The sequence below is a fragment of the Pristis pectinata genome, chromosome 30, assembly GCF_009764475.1.
Source record: "Pristis pectinata isolate sPriPec2 chromosome 30, sPriPec2.1.pri, whole genome shotgun sequence".
Classification (NCBI taxonomy): Eukaryota; Metazoa; Chordata; class Chondrichthyes; order Rhinopristiformes; family Pristidae; genus Pristis; species Pristis pectinata.
In genome coordinates this window covers 23,266,188-23,291,846 of record NC_067434.1, presented here as the reverse complement: position 1 = coordinate 23,291,846, position 25,659 = coordinate 23,266,188, and the positions used below count along the sequence as shown (strand labels likewise).

At 45.9% G+C, this 25,659-nt stretch overlaps 1 protein-coding gene across 1 annotated transcript; it reads left to right on the top strand.

The window, feature by feature from the left end:
- Positions 1 to 1,156: 1,156 nt before the first annotated feature.
- LOC127584641 (2-hydroxyacylsphingosine 1-beta-galactosyltransferase-like) lies at positions 1,157 to 25,628 on the top strand. The gene is made up of 6 exons (XM_052041474.1): positions 1,157 to 1,250; positions 8,847 to 9,678; positions 20,526 to 20,665; positions 21,574 to 21,650; positions 23,418 to 23,637; positions 24,422 to 25,628. The coding sequence occupies exons 2-6, from the start codon at positions 8,848 to 8,850 to the stop codon at positions 24,747 to 24,749; spliced, it is 1,596 nt and encodes a 531-aa protein (XP_051897434.1). The 5' UTR covers positions 1,157 to 1,250; position 8,847; the 3' UTR covers positions 24,750 to 25,628.
- Positions 25,629 to 25,659: the final 31 nt, after the last annotated feature.

Genomic DNA, 25,659 nt, shown 5'->3' with positions numbered 1-25,659 from the left:
AAGCATGGTTATTATATGAAGTAACAAGTTCTCTTCTTCAATAAACACCCACTAACAAAGCCTTCCATGGGGCAACAAAACGCCAAGTTAATAAACCAAGACAAAAATAAGATTACTTTAAAAAAGAATATTTAAATATTAAATACATTGTTTTTCTTCCCACTTCATGTATTGGAACAGTGAGCTTGCTGGATGCAAACAATTTGAAAGAATATAAAGACCTGAAGCATGGCTCTTGATTTTGGAAATGTAAAGTGTTACGGACTCAGTGAAAGTCCCTTTAAGATAGAGAGTGTGTGTGTGTGTGTGTGGGGCGTGCTTACGTCAATAGAAGATAAAGGACGTAATGACGTTGTTGAAGAAGTCAGAAGAAGAAGAAGGAGAGAGAGAGAGAGAGAAGGGAGAGAGACACCAGCCTGCTTGTTTTCTCTATCGATGGATGAGAAACAATAACTGTGTCTGCCACTGAAATCCATGTATGGAAGTTGGAAGTAATCCGGTGGAGTTCACTTTGTTGCTGACCTGTAGAAGGAAACAGGTATTTGTGTGTGGACGACCACGGTTCGGATGCTTTTCGGGGTGAGGAAGTCACTACCGAGTAAACACTGAAGTGTCGTTTGGGTTCCATCGTGGAACATTTGGATTTCGTATGTACTCTCTCTATGTTTTTCTACATCTACATCTTATCTTCAGACAACGGTGGTTGTTGAAGAAGCCCTTGCTCATGTTTCACCTTATGGCTTGCGGAACTGAACTTTAAGAACCATTCCGGAACTGGGAGTTTTGGACTTTGCCACCCACACACACACACGAAGAGTTTAGTTTTGGGGTTAACGTTCGAGGTTTAACATTCTTGAATTCTAACATACTAACATTTTTTACTTTTATTTTACGTATTATCATAAGTAGTGATTAATAAAATAGTTTTTAACACTAAATCATGCTCAGTGTGTTTCTTTTGTTGCTGGTTCGCGACAAAAGAAGCAAATCAAAACCCCACGGAATAATTCCGGCCACCCCGAGGGACATTGAGAAGTGGGACCATAACTGGATGTGACTGGGAAACAGAGGCACAGGCTGGGGAGGTGCGGTCCCCGTCTCACCCGCTGATCCAGTGGAACTGGTTCTGATTTGGGGCGGAGTCATCAGGTAGGAAGTGAAACCGGGTTCGTCGCAAGAAGCTGAGGCTCCCTGTTCCCCAGATTCAGGAAGAGAAGTGGGGAAGCCGTCCAGATCTCTCGGCCGGACAGGTGAGGGGACGAGGTCAGGCTGTGTGTGTTCAACAGTCGGGTTACAACCTGCGGGTTTTACCAGCAGGAGGGCTGGTGTCTCCAACGACTCACAAGTGATTCTAACCGAGCTAACCACCGCTGGCTTCCTGTGCTGCTTCAGCACAGCGTGACCCACTGACTGCAGTGAACTCGGCTCTGAGCTTCAGTCTTTGCCTGCCTGGTGCGTTAGTCAACTCGGAGACAAAAGAGGGGCGAGAAAAATAAAAGGGGAAAAAATCTGTCCGGTAGTTGCAATTTTATGTGAGTCCTTTCTTTAAAACAAAACTCGGCTGTAAATCACCGGTTACAAACAAAATGGTCCCGCTCAGTCAAGTGGAATTTTGCATTTTGATCCCAAGTTGCTTTATGGTGCGTGGTGAAGGTTGGATCGACGAAGGGTCACACAAAGGGGTTGTGCAACCCCAACCCCCCCCCCCCCTACCCCAATGCAGGGGGCTCCATTTGCCACTGACGTGGGGACAGTCAGTCTCCAGGTCACAGGTTCGGAGATTGGGATTTGTAGAATTCCACCAACAATGGAAAATAATGTCAGTCTGGTCTGAGCATGAGATGGGGGGGGGGGGAGGTGAACATTCAGCCTCCTGAGTCTGTTCCACCCCTCAGTTGAGATCATGAGCTGATCTGTGACTTCCTCCACATCCTTTGAACCTTTGGTTAACAGATGTCAGTCTCGGGTTTAGAGTGAACACTTGGCCTAGCATCAATAGCTTGTGTTGGAGGAGTCCCAAGCCTCTGCCTGTGGAGGTCTCCTGAAATGCTGGGCTCTCCTGATTAGACATTGTCCGCCTGAGGTTCTCTGACCTCTGGAGGTTGTTTCAGTCTGTTTGCTTGATCCAGTCGAGTTTATTGTCATCTGCACAAGCACAGTGAGGTACAGGTACAATGAAAAACTTGCTTGCAGCAGCATCACAGGCACGTAGGGACAGATAGCGCACAGAATATAAATTGTACATAAAAACTATACCATACAGTGGGGAAAAAAACTCTGCAAAAGCAAGACCTTAGTGCAAACCAAAGATACAATCAGAGACAAGTCCATGGTAGTTCAATAGGTGGTTTCTAGTGTTCTGTTGCAAAGTTGGGGTTAGGGTTGTGCAGGTCAGTTTGAGAACCTGGTGGTTGTAGGAAAGTAGCTGTTCCTGAACCTGGTGGTGTGGGACTTCAGGCTTCTGTACCTCCTGCCCGATGGGAGCAGCGAGATGGTGGGGATCTTTGATGGATGTTGCCTTCTTGAAGCAGTGCCTCCTGTAGATACTATCAGTGGTGGGGAGGGCTGTGCCCGTGATGGACCAGGCTGTGTCCACTACTCTCTGCAGTCCCCTAACTGTAAAGAAAAGTTCTGCATTGCTGGGAATATAAACCTAGCCTGTCTATGAATTAAAGAGCAGGACTTGTCCTAAGCTACGAATTTTCTTAGAACGTTACAGCACAGTACAGGCCCTTTGGCCCACGATGTTGTACCGACATTTTATCCTGCTCTAAGATCTATCTAACCCTTCCCTCCCACATAGCCCCCCATTTCTCTATCATTCATGTGGCAATTTAAGAGTCTCTTAAATGTCCCTAATGTATCTGCCCCCACAACCTCTGCCAGCAGTGCGTTCCACACATCCACCAGCCTCTGTGTAAATAAAAACTTACCCCTGACATCCCCCTTACAGCTTCCTCCAATCATCTTAAAATTATGCCCCCTCATGTTAGCAATTTTTGCCTTGGGAAAAAGTCTCTGACTGTCCGCTTGATCTATGTCTCTTATCATCTTGTACACCGCTGTCAAGTCACCTCTCGTCCTCCTCCTCTCCAAAGGGAAAAGCCCTAGCTCACTCAACCTATCCTCATAAGACATGCTCTCCAACCAGGCAACATTCTGGTAAATCTCCTCTGCACCCTCTCTAAAGCTTCCACATCCTTCCTATAATGAGGCAAATTATAAGAATGATATTCTTTTTTGAATTGTATCGAGCATTAAGTTATAATTTTTGGATTGAAATTTAAGAGTTGGAGTATCTCTTTAATAACAGGATTTTTGTTCCTAAGGGGAAGTGTATTGTTTTAAATTGGGATGATTTTTCTTCTTATTTCTGGAAGTTACCTTCAGGCTGAGAATGTGAGAGTCTCTCCTCGAGGTTCTTGGGCCCTCTGCCTTGTTCCGGGTGCCTGCTGGAGATGGGCTGTGCCTGATCTCCAGAACGGGTCTCCTGCTGTTAGAGTCTGATCCTGATCCTGAAGCGAGACATTGGTATTGGTTTATTATTGTCACTCGTACCGAGGTGCAGTGAAAAACTTGTCTTGCACACTGATCGTACAGATCAATTCATTACACAGTGCATTGAGTTAGTACAGGTAAAAACAATAATAGAACACAGAGTAAAGTGTCACAGCTACAGGGAAGTGCATTGCAGGTAGACAATAAGGTGCAAGGTCATAACAAGGTGGATTGTGAGTTCAAGAGTCCATCTCATCATATAAGGGAACCATTCAATAGTCTTATCACAGTGGGATAGAAGCTGTCCTTGAGCCTGGTGGTATGTGCCCTCAGGCTCCTGTATCTTCTGCTTGATGGGAGAGGGGAGAAGACAGAATGACCTGGGTGGGGTCTTTGATTATGCTGGCTGCTTCACCAAGGCAGTGAGAGGTATAGACAGAGTCCATGGAGAGGAGGCTGGTTTCTGTGATGCGCTGGGCTGTGTCCACAACTCTCTGCAATTTCTTGCAGTCACGGGCAGAGCAGTTGCCGTATCAAACCGTGATGCATCTAGATAGGATGCTTTCTATGGTGCATCGATAAAAGTTGGTGACTGTCAAAGGGGACATGCCAAATTTCTTTAGCATGCTGAGGAAGTAGAGGCACTGGTGAGCTTTGTTGGCTGTGGCGTCTACGTGGTTGGACCAGGACAGGTTATTGGTGATATTCACTCCTAGGAACTTGAAGCTCTCAACCCTCTTGACCTCAGCACTGTTGATGTAGACGGGTGCATGTACACTGCCCCCTTTCCTGAAGTCAATGACCAGCTCTTTTGTTTTGCTGATATTGAGGGAAAGGTTGTTGTCATGACACCATGTCACTAAGCTCTCTATCTCCTTCCTGTACTCCAACTCATTGTTATTTGAGATACAGCCTACAACGGTGGTATCATCTGCAAACTTGTAGATGGAGTTAGAGCAGAATCTGGCCACACATTCGTGAGTGTATAGGGAGTAGAGTAGAGGGCTGAGGACGCAGCCTTGTGGGGCACCAGTGTTGAGAATAATCGTGCTGGCGGTATTGCTGCCTACCCTCACTGATTGCGGTCTGTTGGTCAGAAAGTGAAGGATCCAGTTACAGAGGGAGGTGTTGAGTCCCAGGTCTCGGAGTTTGGTTTTGAGTTTGCTTGGAATTATAGTATTGAAGGTGGAGCTGTAGTCAATAAACAATAGTCTAACGTTGGTGTCTTTACTGCCAAACATGTTCTCTCTCTGAAAGAAACTCCTCCTCCTGAACTGGTTTTGTGCCTTGAAAGGAAGGGAAAGGTCACAAGAAAGTCACAGCAAAGGAGGCGGCCACTTGACCAATTGAGTCTGCACTGGTGCTGCTTGTAACTTCCCTAATGTCACTGCCATATAGTCAGAGGGTAGAATTGGGCATGGTGATGATATTTCTTCCCTTTCCTTCATCCCATCTTTTATAATCAATATGGTAATTTGGGGAAGTCACTGTTTTGACCGATTTTCCTCATCTGAGACGGTATCCTCTGGTTCCAGGAGACACCGGAGACGACAGATGCTGGAATCTGGAGCAACAAACCATCTGCTGGAGGAACTCAGTTGAGCAGCATCTGTTGTGGTGGGGGTGGGGGTGGGGGGGGGGAACGAATTGTCGATGTTTTGGGGCTCATCAGGACTCATGATGTAGGGTTTCAACCTGAAACGTTGACAATTCTTTACCCCCACAGGTGCTGCTCGACCCGCTGAGTTCCTCCAGCAGATGGTTTGTGGTTCCCCTGGTTCTAGACCCCCTTACCAGTGGAAACAACCTAACACCATGAATCCTTTCAAAGTCTTTCAGAACCAAGTTAAGATGAGATCACTTCACACTAAGCTATGAAAATATCTAGACGTACTATCAGCCTCGGACTGGGTAGTTTAACTTTAGGTAGACTAGGTGACAGAGAGCTGCTGCCTCACTGCTCTGGTGACCCAGGTTCAGTCCTGACCTCAGGTGCTGTCTGTGTGGAGTTTGCATGTTCTCCTTGTGACTATGTGCACTTCCTCTGGGTGCTTTGGTTTCCACCCACATCCCAAAGGTGTGCAGGTTGCTAGGTTAATTGGCCGCTGTGAGTTTCTCCTAGTGTGTGGACGAGTGGTGGAATCTGGGGGTGTGGAGTTGATGGGAATGTGGGGAGAATGAAATGGGGTAGGATAGGATTTGTGTAAATGGTGTTCGGCTTGGACCTAATGGGTCAAAGAGCCTGTTTCTCTGACTTGTAGTGCAGCTACCGTTCAGAGACAGCTGACAACGTAAATGTCTCAGAAAACTTCCGAGAGAGACATGAGAGAGACTGCAAATGCTGGAAATCTGGAGCAACACGTTTCGGGTGGAGACCCTTCATCTGGGCTGGAAAGAATGAGGGGAGATGGCCGGTATAAAAAGGTGGGGGGAAGGGGTGGAGCAAGAGCTGGCAGGTGATGGGTGGAAGCGACAAGGGCTGAAGGAGATGGAATCTGGTAGGAGAGGACGGTGGACCATGGGATAAAGGGAAAGAGGGGAAGAGATGGGTGGATTGTGTGGGGGATGGGCGGATTGAGAGGGCGGGGGTGGGAAAGATGGGGTGATGGGGGCCGGTGGGATAAGGGGGACAGAGGGGAGTGGTTACCAGAAGTTAGAAGTAGATGTTGATGCTGTCAGGTTGAAGACTGCCAAGGTGGAGTATGAGGTGCTGCTTGTTCTTCCTTTAACCATTTACATTCTGGGAATAAAATGGTGCACCCGCAGCGTTACATATTTTGCTCTTGGTGCTGGACCCACCCAGCTACTGACTTTTCAGTTGTTACTGACAGTTTATAAGGGATTCATGAGTTGTGACTTAATATTCATTATTAAGTTACCAGTGAGTGTCAGTAGGGACACTCACAGCAGAAGGCCACATAGCCTTGGGGATGGGCTGTAAGTCTTGCATCACAGAAAGGTGGAATGCCATCTTTAGCTTCATTCACTGTTAGTCATCACTTATCACATCCTGAATCCTCTGGCGATAAGTGATGACTCACAGTCAACAATAAATGCTCAGATACCTGCAATACCACTTAGTACTAATCACCAATTCAGGGCACCACTGGTATTGGTTTATTATTGTCACTTGTACCGAGGTACAGTGAAAAACTTGTCTTGCATACCGATCGTACAGATCAATTCATTACACAGTGCAGTTACATTGAGTTAGTACAGAGTGCATTGATGTAGTACAGGTAAAGTCAATAACAGTACAGAGTAAAGTGTCACAGCTACAGAGAAAGTGCAGTGCAATAAGGTGCCAGGTCACAACAAGGTAGATCGTGAGGTCAGAGTCCATCTCATCGTATAAGGGAACTGTTCAATAATCTTATCACAGTGGGGTAGAAGCTGTCCTTGAGCCTGGTGGTATCTGCCCTCAGGCTCCTGTATCTTCTGCCTGATGGGAGAGGAGAGAAGAGAGAATGACCCGGGGGGTGGGGTCTTTCATTATGCTGGCTACTTCACCAAGACAGTGAGAGGTATAGACAGAGTCCGAGGAGGGGAGGCTGGTGTCCGTGATGCTCTGGGCATGTTACGTTACTGGACTGACATCCCGAGGTTTGGACCACTGAGGCAGAGACGTGAGATCAAACCCCACCATGGCATTTGGGGACTGAAATAAAGCTGTGATAAAGAAAACCCAGAGTCAGCGACTATGAAATGACTGGATTGTTGAAAAAGCCTTTTTGGTTTATGAGTGTACTTCAGGGAAGGAAATCCAAGTTCAAGTTTCTTGTCATAGGCATATATGCACAGGGTATAAATGCCATGAAACTTCGCTTTTTGCAACAGCAACAAACAAAAGTAACATGAAGTTATAGTGTGAGGTAGTGTTAGAATTTGCTCAGTCCAGCTTATGTATATGACTCCAGACTGGTCAATGTGGGAAATCACTGCCCTCTGAAATGGTGCAGCAAGGTGCACATTGAACAATTGGGGATTGGTTTATCATTGTCACATGATCTTCAACCATTCCGTTCCTGAACCAACCGGCAAAACCCTAATCCCTACAGTTTAGCAACCACTTTGCACTAAAATTGATTTTTTTTGTTCTAATTGTGTTTTTCTTGTAAAAACTGTGTGTAATTTATGTCTATTTGAATGCTGCTTATCTGATGCTATATGCCTGTGATGCTGCTGCAAGCAAGTTTTTTCATTGCATCTGTGCACACACGGACTTGTGCAGATGACAATAAACTCGACTTGACTTGAGGTACAGTGAGAAGTTTTTGTTTGGGTGCCATCCAGTCAGGTCATTGTCATACATAGGTACATTGAAGAAGTAAAAAGAAAAACAGAATGCAGAATATAGTGGCACAGTTACAGAGAACGTGCAGTGCAGGTAGACAGATAAGGTGCAAAGGCCATGATGAGGTAGATTGGGAGATCAAGTTCATTGAAAGTATATGAGAGATCTGTTCAAGAGTCTTATAACAGTGGGATAGAAGCTGTCCTTGTCTGGTGGTACATGGGATAGGCAGCTTTAGAGTGGTGGAATATTTTATAAGTGGCAAGAGTTTGGTGAATTGAATGGTTGGAGGTGCTGGTGTTAAGGGGGTCTGGGTGTCCTGTATGAGTCACTAAAAGTTAACATTTGGGTACAGGCTCCAAGTCCAAGAGTAGGGACACCTCCTTCCAATGATACGGTGAGAGTGCACCCAGAATATTGTTCCCAGGGGTGGTCTCTCTACCCAACTGAGGGAGTGCAGCAAAAGGTTCACCAGATTAATCACTGGGATTTTCTGTTTGTTACATGAGGAACAGTTGAGCAAACAAGGCCCATACTTCCCTAAGTTCAGAAGAATGAGGAGCCATCTCACTGAAATGTGTAGAATCCTTACCAGACTTGGCAGCAGAGGTGACGTTTCCCCTGGTTAGGGTGTCTGGAACCATGGGTCACAAAATAAGGAGTTAGCCATTCAGTGTGGAAGACATTTGTTCACCAAAAGACTGTTGAATCTTTGGAATTCTCTGCCCAAGAAACCTGTGAAGGCTCAGTTGCTGAGTATGTTCGAGACCGTGATTGATAGAATTTGAGACTATAAAGGAATGGAGGGAAATTGGGTTAGTGCATCAACGTGGTGCTGAGGCAAGAGATCAGCCACCATCTTGACTGCTAGTGCAAGGATGATGGGCTGAATGGTCCACTCTTTATATTCCTTGCAATAAATGCTGCCTTTGCCACAGCTGTAAGGTGCAGTATATAAGGCCATTGTGTATGAAATCTAAACCTTCCTGCTGATTATTTGTGGCCACCACAGTCAAGAGTGTTAAATAGACTTGTCTTATTTTCCTCTCTGCAGAATGAAGTTGTTGATTGTCCCCCTTTTCCTCCTCCTGTTGACTTTGGCCACCTTGAAGCTCTCCGCCGCGGCCAAGATCATGATTATTCCGCCCATCATGTTTGAAAGCCACCTGCAGATATTTCGGACACTGGCCAAGGCGCTGCACAGCCAAGGGCACGAGGTGGTTATTGTGGTGTCAGAGGGGCGAGAGATCGGGCAGTCCCCTTACTACCGGCCTCAACAGTATCCCGGAATGTTCACCAGCCAGACCGCTGATGACTTTCTGCAGGAGAGAATGAGGAACATCTTCTCTGGGAGGTTGACCTCGCTGGAACTGTTTGGCATTCTGGAGTCCTACACTGCAAACTGTGACCACATGGTGGGCAATCGAGAACTGGAAGGGCGACTGAGGGAAGAAAAGTTTGACCTGCTATTGGTTGACCCCAATGAAATGTGTGGTTACGTCTACGCTGAGATTTTGGGCGTGAAGCACGTGACGTTTTCTACCGGGCTGTGGTTCCCGGCGGAACTTGGAGCTCCTTCACCGATTTCTTACGTTCCAGAATTTAATTCCCTCATGACCGATCGGATGAACCTCTTGGAACGTGCCTGGAACAGTTTGATCTACGTTATCAGCCGTATAGGCACCAGATGGGCCATCCTTCCAAAATATGACACAATTATAAAGAAGCACAAAGCAGGACCCTCCAGGTCAATGATGGAGGTTGTCCAAGGCTCCAGCATGTTCCTTCTCTGCACTGACGTAGCTCTGGAATTCCCTCGCCCTAGTCTGCCCACGATTGTGTATGTGGGAGGAATCCTCACCAGGCACGCAGACCCACTGTCAGAGGTGAGTTACACCATTCGTTCTTTAACAAAAGGTACCCTTGGGTAAGAACCATGTTGTTCGAATTTCTAAGAAACTGTTGCCGGGACTCAAGGGACTGAGTTATGGAGAGAGGTTGTGCAGGTTGGGACTTTTTTCATTGCAGTATAGCAGGCAAAAGGGTGATCTTATAGAAGTGTGTAAAGTCACGAGGGGCATAGATAGGGTGAACGCTCAGTCTTTTTCCCAGCGTTGGGGAATCAAGAACTAGAAGGCATAGGTTTAAAGTATGAGGGGAACTTTTTCACCTAGAGGGTGGTCTGTATGTGGAACGAGGCGCCAGAGGAAGTGGTTGAGGCAGGTACAATAACGACATTTAAACGACACTTGTACGGGTACATCAATAGGAAAGGCTTAGAGGGATGCGGACCAAATCCGGGCAAATGGGATTAGCTTAAATGGGAATCTTAGTCGGCATGGACCAGTTGGGCTGAAGGGCCTGTTTCCGTGCTGTATGACTTTAAGACCTGTAATACCCACGTGTGTACACACAGAGCAAATTAGACTTTTCAAATAATAAATGGACACAAAAGAGAAATGAGTGAGTGTAAAATGAGACTTGCATGGACTTGTAATTTAAACAAGAAAGTAGTAAAATGACCAATATTTTGGATGCTGGAAACACCCAGCAGGTCGAGCAGAATCTGCTGAGAGTCTGGTGTGGGAAACTGACCCAATCGTAGGTTATGTAGTAGTGCTGGAGTCTATAACTAAGGAAGGAGCGACAAGCACTTACATAATGCTGGGATTGTGCGGAGTCACTGGATAGATCAGAGGGACGTAACATTAGTTTTTGTTCAGCATGTAATTAGCGGAAGAGCAATGAGCAAGGCAGCAGATGTGGTGTCCTCTGACGTTATGAAGGCCTTTAATAAAGTTTCACATAATGGATTATAGAACTGGGGATAAAGCTCCTGGGGATGAGGATTTGTGATGGACAGGAAACAGAATCTGAATAAATGGGTCATAATTGGTCTTGGAGCCGGTAATCGGAGGAATGCCACAGGGATTGGTGCTGGGACCTTAACGTAACCTGACCCCATGATCCAGGTGGAGACTCAGTGTAGTATACTCATTGTGGGTTGTGAGGATGCCGTGAGACTTCTAGGGGATATAGACAGCATGAGTGAATGGGCAAGGACGTGGTAGGTAAAATATAATGTGGAAAATTGTTAAGTCATCCAGTTTGATTGAAGATGAGAAAAATCAGGGTTTGATGAATGGTGAAGGACTGAAAGGTTCTGGGACCTTTCCGAAAGGTTCGGAGGGACCTCAGTGTCCTTTGCACAATGTTAACACGCAAGTGCAGCGTGTGTTGGCCTTCATTGCAAGAGGATTTGAGTACAAGACTTAAGTACATCCTACTGCAATTCTATCGATTTCTGATGAGACCACACTTGCACTATTGTGCAGGGATCTGGCCTCCCCACCAAAGGAAGGCTGTATGTGTGACGCAGGAAACGCATTGATTGTCCAGTATCCCCATTCTAGATATCACCGGGGAGATTAAGCCCTGTACTCTCCTCTGTTTAGCAGAGTGAGAGGTGATCTATTTGAAATAGAACATAGAAAATTACAGCACAGTACAGGCCCTTTGGCCCATGATGTTGTGCCAACGTTTTATCCTGCTCTAAGATCTATCTAACCCTACTCTCCCACACAGCCCTCCAATTTTCTATCATTCATGTGGCTATCTCAGAGTCTCTTAAATGTCCCTAATGTATCTGCCCCCATAACTTTTGCCGGCAGTGCGTTCCACGCACCCACCAGTCTCTGTGTAAAAAAAAAACTTACCCCTGACATCCCCCTTATACCTTCCTCCAATCACCTTAAAATTATGTCCCCTCGTGTTAGCCATTGTTGCTCTGGGAAAAAGTCTCTGACTGTCCACTCGATCTATGCCTCTTATCATCTTGTACACCTCTATCAAGTCCCCTCTCATCCTCCTCCTCTCCAAAGAGAAAAGCCCTATCTCGCTCAACCTATCCTCGTAAGACATACTCTCCAATCCAGGCAACATCCTGGTAAATCTCCTCTGCACTCTGTACAACATTTTTATGGGATTTGACCTGGTTGATGTAGTGTTGATATTTGCCTGACTGGAATGTCTAGAGTCCAGATAATTGTCTTAAAGTAAGAGGTCGGCCCTGCAGCTGAGAAGAAACTTTGTCATCCAGAGAGGGGCTGAATCCCAAGTGGCGGCTTGGTCACTGAGATCATTAGATTCTTCGCCATTAGGGAATTGGGGGATGGCAGGATTAGGGCCATGCCCACTTCTCATTGCTGCCATTAGGCAGGAGGTACAGGAGCCAGAAGACCCACACCTCAAGGTTCAAACAAAAGCTTCTTCCCCACTGCCGTCAGGTTCTTGAACCCACCTGAAAAACCCCAACACTACCTCGGACTATATATATTTTTCTCTCTCTCGATCTTGCACTAGTGTCGTTAAGTTTATTTTGTTGCTTATTTAGCACATGTGCAGGTCATGTATAATTTATGCTAATTTAAGTTTATGTTAACTTGTGTTTGTTCATGTCTTGTAATGCACTGTGCTGCTGCTGCAAAAAGCTACTTTTCATAGGATTTATACCCTGGGTACGTACGCCTGTGGCAAAAAATAAACTTGAACTTGAAAGTGACGCTGAGGTGAAAGATCAGCCGTGATCTTATTGAACGTCTGAGCAGATGTGAGGGATGGAATAGCTGACTTCTGTGTCCTGTGTGCTCACCTTTACTCTGGAGACAGCTTTGAGATTCAAGTACTGAAAATGCTTGCTTGAGTGAGTGACCTTGTCTGAATATTGAAGGATAAATAATGGCCAGAACACCAGCAACAGCTGGGCCGTTGCCTTTCTCAGTGTTGAGCCTTTGTGTTCACATCACAACTTCCACAGTTGAAAGCTGGGCCTCTGCTGGGCTGTCAGCGAAGTGAAACTGCTGGCTCTGCACATCAAATAAGATTTTTTTTCTCTTTTTTTCTTATCATCTTCCCCTTTTGTTTTCTCTTGAACTGTTTCCCCAGCCCCTTCTCTCCCCGCCTCATGCTCTCTCTCTCACTCCCTCATCCCACCCCACCCACGTTCATCTCTTTCCCTCCCGTATATATCAAATGGCCTGATGTGAGCGTTGGTAACTGGGATAAAACACTAACCAGAACATCAGCAGCACTGCTGCCTTTCCCAGTAGTGCTGGGGACTTCTTTCATCCACCAGAAAGCAGCCAGGGCATCCCTTCCGAAAAGTTGTTCCTCGAACTGTGCGGCACTCCCTCAGTACTGCACTGGAGCGCTGACCTCGACTGTTCTGCTCAAATAAAAGTATTAAAAGGGAGTTTAGAAAAAAGACTGTAAGTAGGTTTTCACAACCATCTTGAGGTAAACTCCATAAATCTTTAGATTCAGATTAGTTTATTATCACCTCTACCAGGGTGCAATGAAATTCCTCGCTCACAGAGTAAACAGTGTACAGGATAATAATAAATACAGTGGCCACAAAATGACAGAAGAGTGCAAATATTGTAGTGCAGTCTGAGGTAGTGCAAAAAGCTATAGTGACAATAACGGAAGAGATAGAGTTAAGAATCGAAGAGTGTGGCAGCTCCAGGTTGTGAAAGAGGTGATTGGTTGAAAGTCTGATGGTAGTGGTAACTGTGATTTTTTTTTTGGTGCTGTTTATTAGACCAGTGTTGCTGCTGCTGTGTTACCTGTGGTGTTGTGTTCTTGTGGTGGAGGTAGGACCGGTGTTTCCTCCACCTGTGGAGGGGGGCCTGGGTGCAGAGGTCAGGGTTGGAATGGTGATCACCCATAGTCCAGAAAGGAAGCTGTGCTGAGCATTACTGAAAGCTGGTTACCAATACGTGGACCGTAACAGACACAAAAGTTGAGTAGGAACAAAGTAGCAATGGACAATCTTATTAACTTCACTGCTTTGGATTTTTTGTTGTCCATGAATTATTGGAGACATACAGCACGGAAACAGGCCCTTCAGCTCAACTGGTCCATGCCGACCAAGATTCCCATCTAAGCTAGTCCCATTTGCCTGTGTTTGGCCCATATCTCTCTAAACCTTTCCTATCCATGTACCTGTCTTTTTAATGTTGTTAATGTACCTGCCTCACCCACTTCCTCTGGCAGCTTGTTCTATGTACGGATCACCCTTTGTGTGGAAAAAGTTGCCCCTCAGGTTGCTATCAAATCTCTCCCCTCTCATCCTGAACATGTGCCCTCTAGTTCTTGATTCCCTGACTCTTGGGCGGGGGGTGGGGGGGTGGAAGACTATGTACATTCACCTCATCTATGCCCTTCATGATTTTGTGCACCTCTGTAAGATCACCTCTCATTCTTCCGCTCCCAACTTGCTTAACCTCGCTCTATAACTCAGTCCCTCAAGTCCCAGCAACATCCTCGTAAATCTCCTCTGCACTCTTTCTAGCTTAATAACATCTTTCCTATAGCAGGGTGAACAAAACTGAACACAATATTCCAGATGTACATCTTGTACAACTGCAACATAACCTCCCAACTCCTATAATCAGTGCCCTGACCAATGAAGGCCAGTGTGCCAAACACCTTCTTCACTGCCCTGTCTACCTGTGATGCTGCTTTCTGGGAACCATGCACTTATATTTTACAACAAAACATTCAAAGCTAAACACCGCCTACTCTGTTTTAATGCGGAGCTTTCAATTTTCCCGATTACTCAGATTAATGTGTTTTTAAACATGTTCTCTGCTATCTATACATTTATAGATGTTGCCATGCCAACGTACTGACATGTTCACTCAGCAGGGAGCGGGGCATGTGTGTGGAGACAGTCTTATCCGAGCGATCAGTACTATGGCAATAATGAATTCGAGGATGCATTATTGATTCAAGTGGTTAATGGTGCCCATGCAGACAGCAAATAGGAAAATATGTTTAAATAGTTTTTTTCCCTCTCTGCAATGAGTCTGAAGCACAACGGTGAAGTGACTTGTTGGGTGAAGTGGCAAAGGCCTTCCCTGTCAAGTTGACACTTGTCGTTCTGCCCGTATCTGGGTCAGCTCTGGGGAGGTTGAGTGGCAGTTTATAGAAGTGTTGAAGCTGCGTTTCCACTTGCTCTTGCTTGGTAATTGAACCTACGCTCATGGTCGACTGAATGATAGGGAATTAATAGACTGGCAGTTAGAGAGTGGGCAAATATGATTGTAATTTCTTCTCGTTGTTTGTAGGTTCTCAGCAACTCTGATTATAAAATTACCTCTCACTGTGGAGTGCTCCTTGCTGGTACAAAAATGCAGAGCAAATCAGGAGCAGGTGCTTAAAAACCCAGCTCTTTCACTGAACACCTTGCCCTCCATGCCTGGGTTAGAACGCTGAAGCCCACATCAGACACTGAAATACATCGGAAGATGTTTGCATTTCTCCAAGCTACCGGCTTGAGATTCAGCCTGGAGACACGAGACGGCACATGCTGGAAATCTGGAGCAACACACAAAGTGCTGGAGGAATTCTGGTCCACCTGAAACGTCAACTGTCCATTTCCCTCCACAGATGCTGCCTGACCCACCGAGTTCCTGCAGTGCTTTCTGTGTTGCTTCAGATTCAGGCTGATCATGTGGATGGGGGAGAAGGGGGAAGCAGTCCTGCCAATCTGAGGTACATCTTCAGATTGACAGGACTGCTTCCTCCCCATGTTGCTTTCCTACATTTCCAAAACCACTCTCTGAGTAAAAAAACTTACCCCTGACATCTCCCCTATGCCGCTGGGGTTCCCGGTGACCTGAGAGGTTAACTCAGATTCCGTCTCCAAAGATACTGCCTAATCTTTTTTTTAAACTTCTTTTGTGATGTGACCATTGCTGGCAAGTCCAGCATTCATCGCACATCCCCAATCCCTTGAGAAGATGACCATAGGGTAAGTTATTCTAGAAACATAGGAAACCTACAGCACAGTTCAGGCCCTTCAGCCCAGAAAGCTGTGCCGAACATGTCCCTACCTTAGAGACCCATAGCCCTCTATTTTTCTCAGCTCCATGTACCTATCCAAAAGTCTCTTAAAAGACCCTATCGTATCCGCCTCCACCACCGTTGCCGGCAGCCCATTCCACGCACTCACCACTCTCTGAGTAGAAAAACTTACCCCTGACATCTCCCCTACGCCGCCTGATGGAAGTTCCCCTGCAGTGATGTTGGGTAGAGTGTTCCATGGGAGCTCGAGATCCATTCTGTTTTATTCCCTTTTTACTGTGTTGATGTTGTATCTATGTGTAACTGAGTGGCTTTATTAAGACCTTTCAAAGTGCAGCTGAGTCAAATGTTTATTAGACAAATAGGTTTGGTAAATTGGTTTATTATTGTCACATGTACTGAGGTACAGTGAAAAACTTGTCTTGCATACCGATCTTGCATATTACTTGTCTTGCATATTACAACAGTGCATTGAGGTAGCACAAGGGAAAACATTAACAGAATGCAGAATAAAATGTTACAGCCACAAAGTGCAGGCAGACGGTAAGGTGTAAGGCCACAACAAGGTAGATTGTGAGGTCAAGAGTCCATCTTGTACCAGGGAACCATTCAATAGTCTTATGACAGTGGGATAGAAACTGTCCTTGAGCCTGGTGGTACGTGCTTTCAGGCTTTTGTATCTTCTGCCTGATGTGGGGGGGGGAGAAGAGAGAATGTCCGTTGTGGGTGGGGTCTTTGATTATGTTGGCTGCTTTACCGAGGCAGCGAGAAGTGTAAGCAGGGTTTGAAGTTACATATAGGTCGGACTGGTTAAGGATGGAAGACTTCCTCCCAGGAAGGACATTGATGATGTAAGAAATTGGAGTAGGAATAGGCCATTCAGCCCATCAAGACTGCTTTGCCTCTGAACGAGGTCATGGCTAATCTCCCTTAGTGTCATTTTCCAGCACCATCACCATAATCCCTGGATTCTTCTTATTTCCAGAAACCTACTGATCTCTGTTTTAAATACATTCAATGACCGAGTGTCCCCTGCCCTTTTGGGTAGAGAATTCCAAAGATTCACCATCCTTCAAGTGAGAAAATTTCCTCTCATTTGAGTCCAAAATGGCATTCTCCTTACTTTGATGTAGTGAACCTTGGTTCAAGACTCCTCAGCAGGGGAAAGATCTTCCCCACACCCACCCAGGAGAGACCTCTTTGTATGTTTCAATGAGGCCAAGCTTGTTCATTTCTCCTCAAAAGACCCATCATCCCACAAATCATGACTCCATTCCCTCTATGGCAAATATATCCTTTGTTAGATAGAGACCGAGACTGAACACAATACTTCAGATGTGGTCTTTATCAAAGCCCGTAGTAAAACTTCTTTATTCTTGCGACGCAAGAGATTCTGCAGATGCTGGAATCTGGAGCAGCACTCGCAAAATGCCAGAGGAACTCAGCAGATCAGGCAGCACCTATGGAGGGAAATAAACAGTCAACGCTTTGGTTGAGACCTTTCATCTGACTGGAAAGGAAGAGGGCCTCTGGTTTACAAGGCCAGGAATTTAACCATTGCACCATCACTATGTCTGTGAGCACTTCCAGCATTGTCGAGTTATTGTGGGGGTGGTGGGATTGTAGTTGCAGCTGGTTTGTGACGTGCTGAGGTAGGGGCTTCCTTGGTCTGGTCTGGCACTGTTCCAACACACTCCCACCTCTTGCTGAAAGTAAGGCAAATGCTTTAGTGTCACAGTGAGCAGGCAGTTTGAGATGAGCGGTGTTGGACGGTTACTGTGGATGGTGGGTAATTAAAATGGTGATGTGGTGTTGAAAGAGAGTGGAAAATATTCTGTGTATGTCATTGCAATGTCAGAGCAAGCAACGAGGACTCTGTCCCCTAGGGTGTTGTACTTAACATCTGCGTCCTTGAGAAATGAAGCCCACATTTGTGGTCTATGTTTCTCTTCTATCCTTTGATGTAGGTAAAAATAGTTATAATCCATATTTTAATACAACACTAGAACTTTGATGATTCCACTGGGGATCTGCTCCTGATGGGCAAAGTGCGTAATGAAGCATCATAAAGTTATACTGTCAGCAAATGGTGGGGAAAATTATTTGGCACAGCGGTACAGCCAGTGGAGTGGCTGGCTCGCAGTGTCAGTGACCCAGATCTTGGCTGCTGTCACTGTGGAGTTTACATGTTCTGCCTGTGATAGCATAGGCTTCCTCTCACATTCCAAAGCCAAGATTAATTAGCTTCAGTAAATTGCCTGTGGCATGCAGGTGAATGGGATTATTTGATGGGAATGTGTGGAGAATATTTGGGTGTGTATTGGGCTACACTAGGCCAGTGCTGCTTGATCTTGCATGTCTCTGTTCTTTAGTTTTTGCTTTTCTGCAAATACCACGGTGTTAGGGATTCGGGTGTTATGGAATTATGTGAACACAGCAGACATTAATTCAGACGAGAACCAGTCTTCAGTTCTTAATGTAAAATGCAAGGAGCAATCAGCTTGAAGTTAAAAGGACAGCTTTGTATGGTTTGTGAAGGACCATGAGATGTACTTGCCTGCATCAGCCAAACCCAAGACAATGGGGTTGTGTTAACTGGCCTGCATCGAACCAAGCATGGGCTAACTTATTTCGCAACATTGTGAAGCGTTCAAGGAAGATCGCAGACCAGACTGATTGTCACTCAGCACATTGAACATGGTCACAGGCAGATTTCATCGAGCGATAGTTGGGACATTTGTGTACTCAGAGAGTCAGCCCTCACAGCATTAATTTTGAGTGTCTGGGAACTGTCCTCAGAAGCTTTTAGACCATCCTATGTGAATTAGTTTGTCCCAGCAAAGGTGTTTGAACATTCAGAGGTGTCTCCCAGTGTAGCTATGGAACTCAATGGAAGCACTGTCAGACTCAATGTCTTTGCAGCTATTGAAATGTGACTGAATCAGCTGCTGTTACCTTTGTTCTTAAGGGTATATGTAAAAACCTCATGTACTCTGAGTCTGGGAGACTCTACCGAGAGGGAATGCAGGAGAATGCCTGCTTGTTGTGATGCATGAACACTTCTGTGTCACCAGATTCAGTGTCTCTTCCCGCAGTCACAAAGCTCAGGGTCAGGTTTTGGAAGAAGTTATTCGTTGTTGGGTTTGGATTGGTCTTGGCCAAGGTGAGTCTTGTTCAGTTTGAATGGGTTTATACGTTAATTAGGCAGGATTAACTCTAAGAAAAAGGCACGCAAGGTTGTCAGAGAAAGTTCAAGTTACTTTATTGTCATTCACCCATATGACAGAAAAACACATGGAGGAACGGAATGTTATTCTCTCCCCCCCCCCCCCCCCCCCCCCCCCCCCCCCCCCCCCCAGACTCTCACAACAGAAGACATACATAGAACAGAGGACATACAATAAACACAGACAAAAAGATTGTGTAAGTACAAATAGTGCAAAAAACGGTCTATACAGGATACAAAATTAGTGCAGGGTTAGTGCAAAACCGAGTTGGACGAAGAAAATACAGAACTCAGTGTGTTGCACTAAATCTATAAACGTGTTCAGGAGCAGCCAAAATTCTTATATGCCATTGTGCAAACCAGGGCTTTTGACGCGGCGTTTGTCTGAAACTGCTTCTAGGGTATTCAGGAGCCTGACGGCCTGGGGAAAAAACTGTTGTACAGTCTAGTAGTTCTGGTCCGGATGCTCCGGTGCTGCTTGCCAGACAGTGGTGGGACAAATAGGTTGTGGGAGGGATGAGAAGGGTTGTCTATGATTCTGCAGACTTTGCGCGTGCATTCGTGTGCTGTAGGTATCCAGGATGGAGGGAAGAGGTACTTGCAATTCTCTGCAGCAAGCTTGAAGATTGGGAGCATGTTAGAGTCCAGCAAAAGATGACCAAGCAGCAGAAGGTTAAGAGTGAATTAACACGAAACACAGACTGAATGAGTTTTTACACGTATGTGAAAGGAAAAAGAAAGACCAACAAGTGTAGATCTGGGTCTTTCACAGAGTAATCAGGGGAAGATGGCAGTGGCAGAGATGGAAATAATTACTAATGATAGCACGTGCTGGTGACAATTGTCGACCCTTGTGGAAGATGTACCAAAAGGCTCTTGGAAAAAGTTGGTGAACTAATGGTCCAGAGTAGAAAAACAAGTATTGGTTAAAAAATATTATGTAAAGCTGCAAAATCCGAAGGACTGATGATCAACAATGTTGACTTTAAAAGGTGGTGGCTGCAGAGATGGTGGAGGCTCTGGTTAGATCATCTTTGACAACTCTGCAGCTTCTGGACTGGTTCCTCAAGCTTCAGGGACCCCAGTATTTAAGTAAGGAGGGAAAGAAAAACTGTTTTGGTGTACCTGCCGAATAGAAGGGTGTCCTTGCTGCAGAGGACTATAGTGAAGATTTAGCAGATTATGTCCTGGGATGGTGATTCTGTCCATTGAGAGTTGACAGAGGAGGTGAGGGCTCCATTCTCCAGAGATGACAAGATGGAGAGGTAACTGAATAGACATGGAATTGCTGATGGCTTGATGGGGCTCCAAGAGTTGTACAGTAGTGAAGCAAGTGTGGGGAAGATTTTCAGAACCAAGCATCAGAAATTTGGTGCTGAAGGGAGCAGAAATGTCTTCATTGGACGGCTACTGAATCTTTTCCACACAGGAGCTGTGGAAGCCCAGTCAATGAAAACCACACAGGTTTGGAAAACAGCACTGCTTTTATTCATACCCATGCCAGAGGATTTTCAAGAAGTCCTAATTTAATAATGTTTTAAAAGGGGTAAAGTATTCGCTTAAAGCTGAGTGTTTGACCTGAACCTAGGATGTGAGGTGCTGAAAGACCTGTTTCCAATGTGTCTGTTTTGTTTGAAGGAGCTGGCAGCCTGGGTGCAGGAGGCAGAGGACGGGGTGGTGGTGGTGTCCTTTGGTGCTGGAGTCAAGTACCTGTCCGAAGATTTAACGGCAAAGTTAGCAGCTGCTGTAGGTCGCTTACCGCAGAAGGTCATATGGAGGTGAGGGGGGGGAGGAGAGGGAGGTGGGGGAAGAGGAGGGGGGGAGGGGGAAGAGGAGGGGGGGTGGGGGGAAGAGGAGGGGGGGTGGGGGAAGAGGAGGGGGGGAGGGGGGGGAGAGGAGGGGGGGTGGGGGGAGAGGAGGGGGAGAGGAGGGGGGGTGGGGGGAGAGGAGGGGGAGAGGAGGGGGGGTGGGGGGAGAGGAGGGGGAGAGGAGGGGGGTGGGGGAGAGGAGGGGGAGAGGAGGGGGGGTGGGGGGAGAGGAGGGGGAGAGGAGGGGGGGGGGAAGAGGAGGGGGGAGGGAGAGGAGGGGGAATGAGAGGAGATGGAGGGGAGGGAGGCGGGAGAGGAAGAGGAGAATGGGAGGGGAGTGGGGAAATGAGAGTGGGAGGGGCATGAGGGAGATGGAGGAGAGAGGGACAGGGGAAGGAGCAGGGGAGAGGGAGGGAATTCAGGAGTTTGTGGACTCAATGGCTGGGCAAAAGCTGGAGGAGGAAGTTCTCGTGGGTTAGTGGAGGAAATTTTATCCAGTGTTCACACTTCCGCCCTTCTTTCTTACCTGTGTGTCTGATGAGACATTGCGGTATTAACTGTTGCTGGTGCTTTGGTACTTAAATGGTCAATGGCTCCATGCTGGTACCTAGTTTGTAACTATAATTGCTGCCATAATCTCATTGAACTCTTCAACAGGCCAGTCACTTGCCTGAAATTTCTCTGCTGAGCTGCTTCAGAGCAGCATCAACACCTTCCCCGTCCGTCCTCCCAAAGGTGGTGTTGTTTTGGCACCACTGTTTCACTTAGCTGGACACATTTATTGCTAGAGTTGAGTTGATGCCATTCTGCAAAGTCTGAGGGAATTTAAAGACTATTTGTAAAATGGGCCACACATCAATCTTTCCTTCACTCCTTAGGTATTTTGGAAAAAAGCCCAGTTGCTTGGGGAATAATACAAAGCTGATGGAATGGATCCCACAAAATGATCTGTTGGGTATGTGTGAACAGTCTTGTTGCAACCGTCCACAATTACATTTACAAGATATCTTTATTAGTCATGTGTGCATTGAAATGCATCTTTTTTGCGTAGAGTGCTCTGGGGGCAGCCCGCAAGTGTCGCCGTGCTTCCGGCGCCAACATAGCATGCCCACAACTTCCTAACCCGTAAGTCTTTGGAATGTAGAGGAAACAGGAGCACCTGGTGGAAACCCACGCAGACACAGGGAGAACGTACAAGCTCCTTACAGGCAGTGGCCGGAATTGAACCCGGGTCACCGGCACTGTAATAGCACTACCCTACCTGCCCTTGCATGGTCTGATTGAAGAAATTCTAAAAAGCACTGACTGGATCAACCTTGATTTTGAATTACAAGGCAGAGTGAAAACTAGCTCATGGACACAGAGGTCCAGCTCCGCCTTTGTTTGAAGGTGTCCTTATTTTCTGAGAGATAATATGTGCTGTAGGAATTTATCAACTAATTTTCATAATTTGATGAGTACCACACCAGCTGACATAATGCTGAGTACTTGATCTTGGAAGCAAATGAAACAGAATTGATGTGTCTTGGTCCTGTGCAGGGACTCTTCTTGCACTCAACACACCAACCTGGGTTGTGGGTTTGTCCCACTGCACATACATCTAAGCTTGAGGGAATACTGTGGTAGTGGTACGCCTAGTCTTTCAGTTGAGAGATTTAGACCCCAGGCTCCATCTTGCCCTTTCAAGATGTAAAAGATCACCGAGATCAGGGGAATTAACTGCAGTTTTTCTCTCTCAATCCGCATCACTAAAATAGATAACCTGGGTTTTATCACAAAGCTGACAGGTCGATAGCATCATGCAGCACAGAAACAGGCCCTTTGGCCCATTGAGCCTGTGCAGACCATGAGGCACCCGTTTGCAATAATCTCTCTTTATTCTCCCCACATTACCATCAACCCTCCAGGCATCTTACGCTCACCGAAACATGGGGCCTACCAATCTACTGCGTGCATTTCCGTGGAGCTCCCCAGGGAAACCCACATACACAGCCACAGTGAGAACATGCAAACTCTGCATAGACAGTACCGGAGGTCAAAATCAGACTGGGGTCATTGGAGCCATGAGGCAGTAGCTCTGTTAGCTGAACCACTGTGCCGCCTGGTTGTAGGAGCATGGTCTGTGCAAATTGACTGCCACGTTCCTCACACTGAAATGGTGATTACACATCATAAAGCTACTTCGAGGTTGTCAAGTCCTGAGTCTGTGAACAGCTCTGTAGATATGCAAGGCTATCTTCTGAACCTCCTTTGGATTGTATCATCCAGTGTGTGTTCTGTATAAATTTATTCCTGGAAGCAGTGAGATTGACTGCGGGTAATTCAACCCCATTACAAGCAGTAAAGATTCTTCAGGACAGCACAGGTGGTAGAGCTGCCACCTCCTAGCTGCAGTGACCCAGGTATGATCCAGACCTTGGGTGCTGTCAGTGTGAAGTCCTTGAGACCTCGTGGGTTTCCTCCCACATCTCTAAGATGTGCAGGTTGGTAGGTTAATTGGCCATTGTAAATTGCCCCTAGTGTGAAATCTGGGGGGTAGTTGATGGAAATGTAATGAAAACAAAATTGGATTTGTCTAAAGGAGTCTGAAGAACTCATTTAGAGGAATCCAATGCTTCTGTGCTGTTTCTCTCTACAACTAATATTCACAGAGTTCAACAGTTTTTCCTGTTTAGTATTCCTGACAGCGTCAGTTCTATTAACATTGGGTTATTTGATTTAGGTCACCAAAATGTGAAGGTGTTTTTGAGCCATGGGGGATTAAACGGTATCTATGAATCCATCTACCACGGTGTGCCGGTGGTAGGGATACCATTCTTTGGAGACCATTACGATATCATGACAAGAGTTCACGCCAAAGGGATGGGGATTTATCTATCCTGGAACAGAATGACGATGGAGGATATTTATCAAGCCCTTACCACAGTGATCACAGATCCAAGGTAAGAACCAATTCTCCATACGATAGTATAGCTGGGCTGACAATTTACATGTCTATGTTTACACCAGTTGCTTCAATGAGCAATCCTGTCAGTTCCAGTTCCCGTTCCCCAAATCTTTGCTTTTCCCTTTCCTTCAGGTTTCCTTTTTGTCTAATTTCCTTTTGAGTGTTTATCCACCACCTCAACAGAGCTTCACAAACATCTTATTCTATCTAAGACAGGAGGCTTCAATGCACTTTTCTAATGCTGTTTGCTGCCAGTCACTATTACATTACCTCCCGAATTACAAGCCTTTAGAGTACCTCAAGGACAGCAAGTCAGCATACATTAAAGCTCACACGTATGAGGAGTGTTTGATGACTCTGGGCCTGTACTCGATGGAGTTCAGAAGGAATGGGGGGGTGGGGGGGGAGGAGGTGGGTGTGGAATCTCATTGAAACCTACCGAATACTGAAAGATCTGGATAGAGTGGACATGGAGAGGGTGTGATGCCCCTTAAAAACTGAGATGAGGAATTTCTTCAGCCAGAGGGTGGTGAATCTATGGAATATGTTGCCACAGAGGGCTGTGGAGGTCAAGTCATTGGGTGTATTTAAGGCAGAGATTGATAGGTTCTTGATTGGTAAGGGGGTTAAGGGGAGAAGGCAGGAGAATGGGTTGAGAAAAAAAAATCAGCCTGATTGAATGGCAGAGCAGACTCGATGGGCTGAATGGCCTTATTCTGCTCCTCTATCTTATGGTTTAAAAACACAGTTCACTGAAATGAATTTGCTCTGATTACCAGGTACAAGCAGCAGGCTATGTATTTGTCCAAACTGTATCGAGACCAACCTCTTCACCCGGTCAACCGCACAGTCTACTGGCTGGACTATGTTCTACGGCATGATGGAGCAGCACATTTGCGCCCTGCCCTGTACGAGATGTCCTTCTATCAGTATTACATGCTTGATGTGGTAGCCATTTTCACTGTGTGTGTGATTTTACTTTGCTACTGTTTACTCAGACTGTTGAGCAAACTGAAAGAAAGAGTATCGCCAAAAGTTAAAAGCAGTCAAATTCAGAATGGTTTTCAAAACAGAAAGATCGCATCAGACAGCAAAAAAAAGAAGTAATCCGGTTCATCAATTTTCAAATCACAGTGAGAAACAGATACCTGAACTGGGTTTAACACTTGAAACTTAGTTGTTTAAGTATTTTGTTAGCCTCAAGCTAAATGAAGTTTTATGTTATTTCTACTGAATTTTTTATAAAAAAAGATCTTTATAAATTGGTGTCTTTTCTTGTGGTTTCAAAAAACAAAGCAGAGACATTTCATTTGACTCTCTAGCCTCGCAATAACTATTTATTCTCCACCTAACTTTCACCTTATTTAACTTCTTATCGTCCTCCTTTTGGTGAAGTTGACAAAATTTCATTTATTACCTGCTGCTTTCTTTGCGGCAAGATGGCTTCAAGACTAGCTCCTGACTAGACCTCGAGGAGAATGGGTGTGGGGTCTGCATTACAGAGGCACTGGACTAGTAATGCAGAGGTAGATAGGTGTGGGGGAGAGAGAGAAGTTTAAGCTCCTCCCACATACTGAAAACCTCAATAATGTGCAGATCTTCGGTGAATGTTCAATTGGGACAATGGGCACAGTAAAATTGCAAGCTTTTTTGCACATACACTACAGGTAACTGAGGAAAAAAAATTGAGGCCTTCACCAAATGCAATGCTTTGATACCTTGTGAGCATTTCCTCTCAAACAGGGCTGAGAAACAAAGAAACATAGAAAACCTACAGCACAATTCAGGCCCTTCGGCCCACAAAGCTGTGCCGAACATGTCCCTACCTTAGAAATTACTAGGCTTACCCACAGCCCTCTATTTTTCTCAGCTCCATGTACCTATCCAAAAGTCTCTTGAAAGACCCTATCGTATCCGCCTCCACCACCGTTGCCGGCAGCCCATTCCACGCACTCACCACTCTCTGAGTAAAAAACTTACCCCTGACATCTCTTCATTATATGCAAAGTTTGGACCA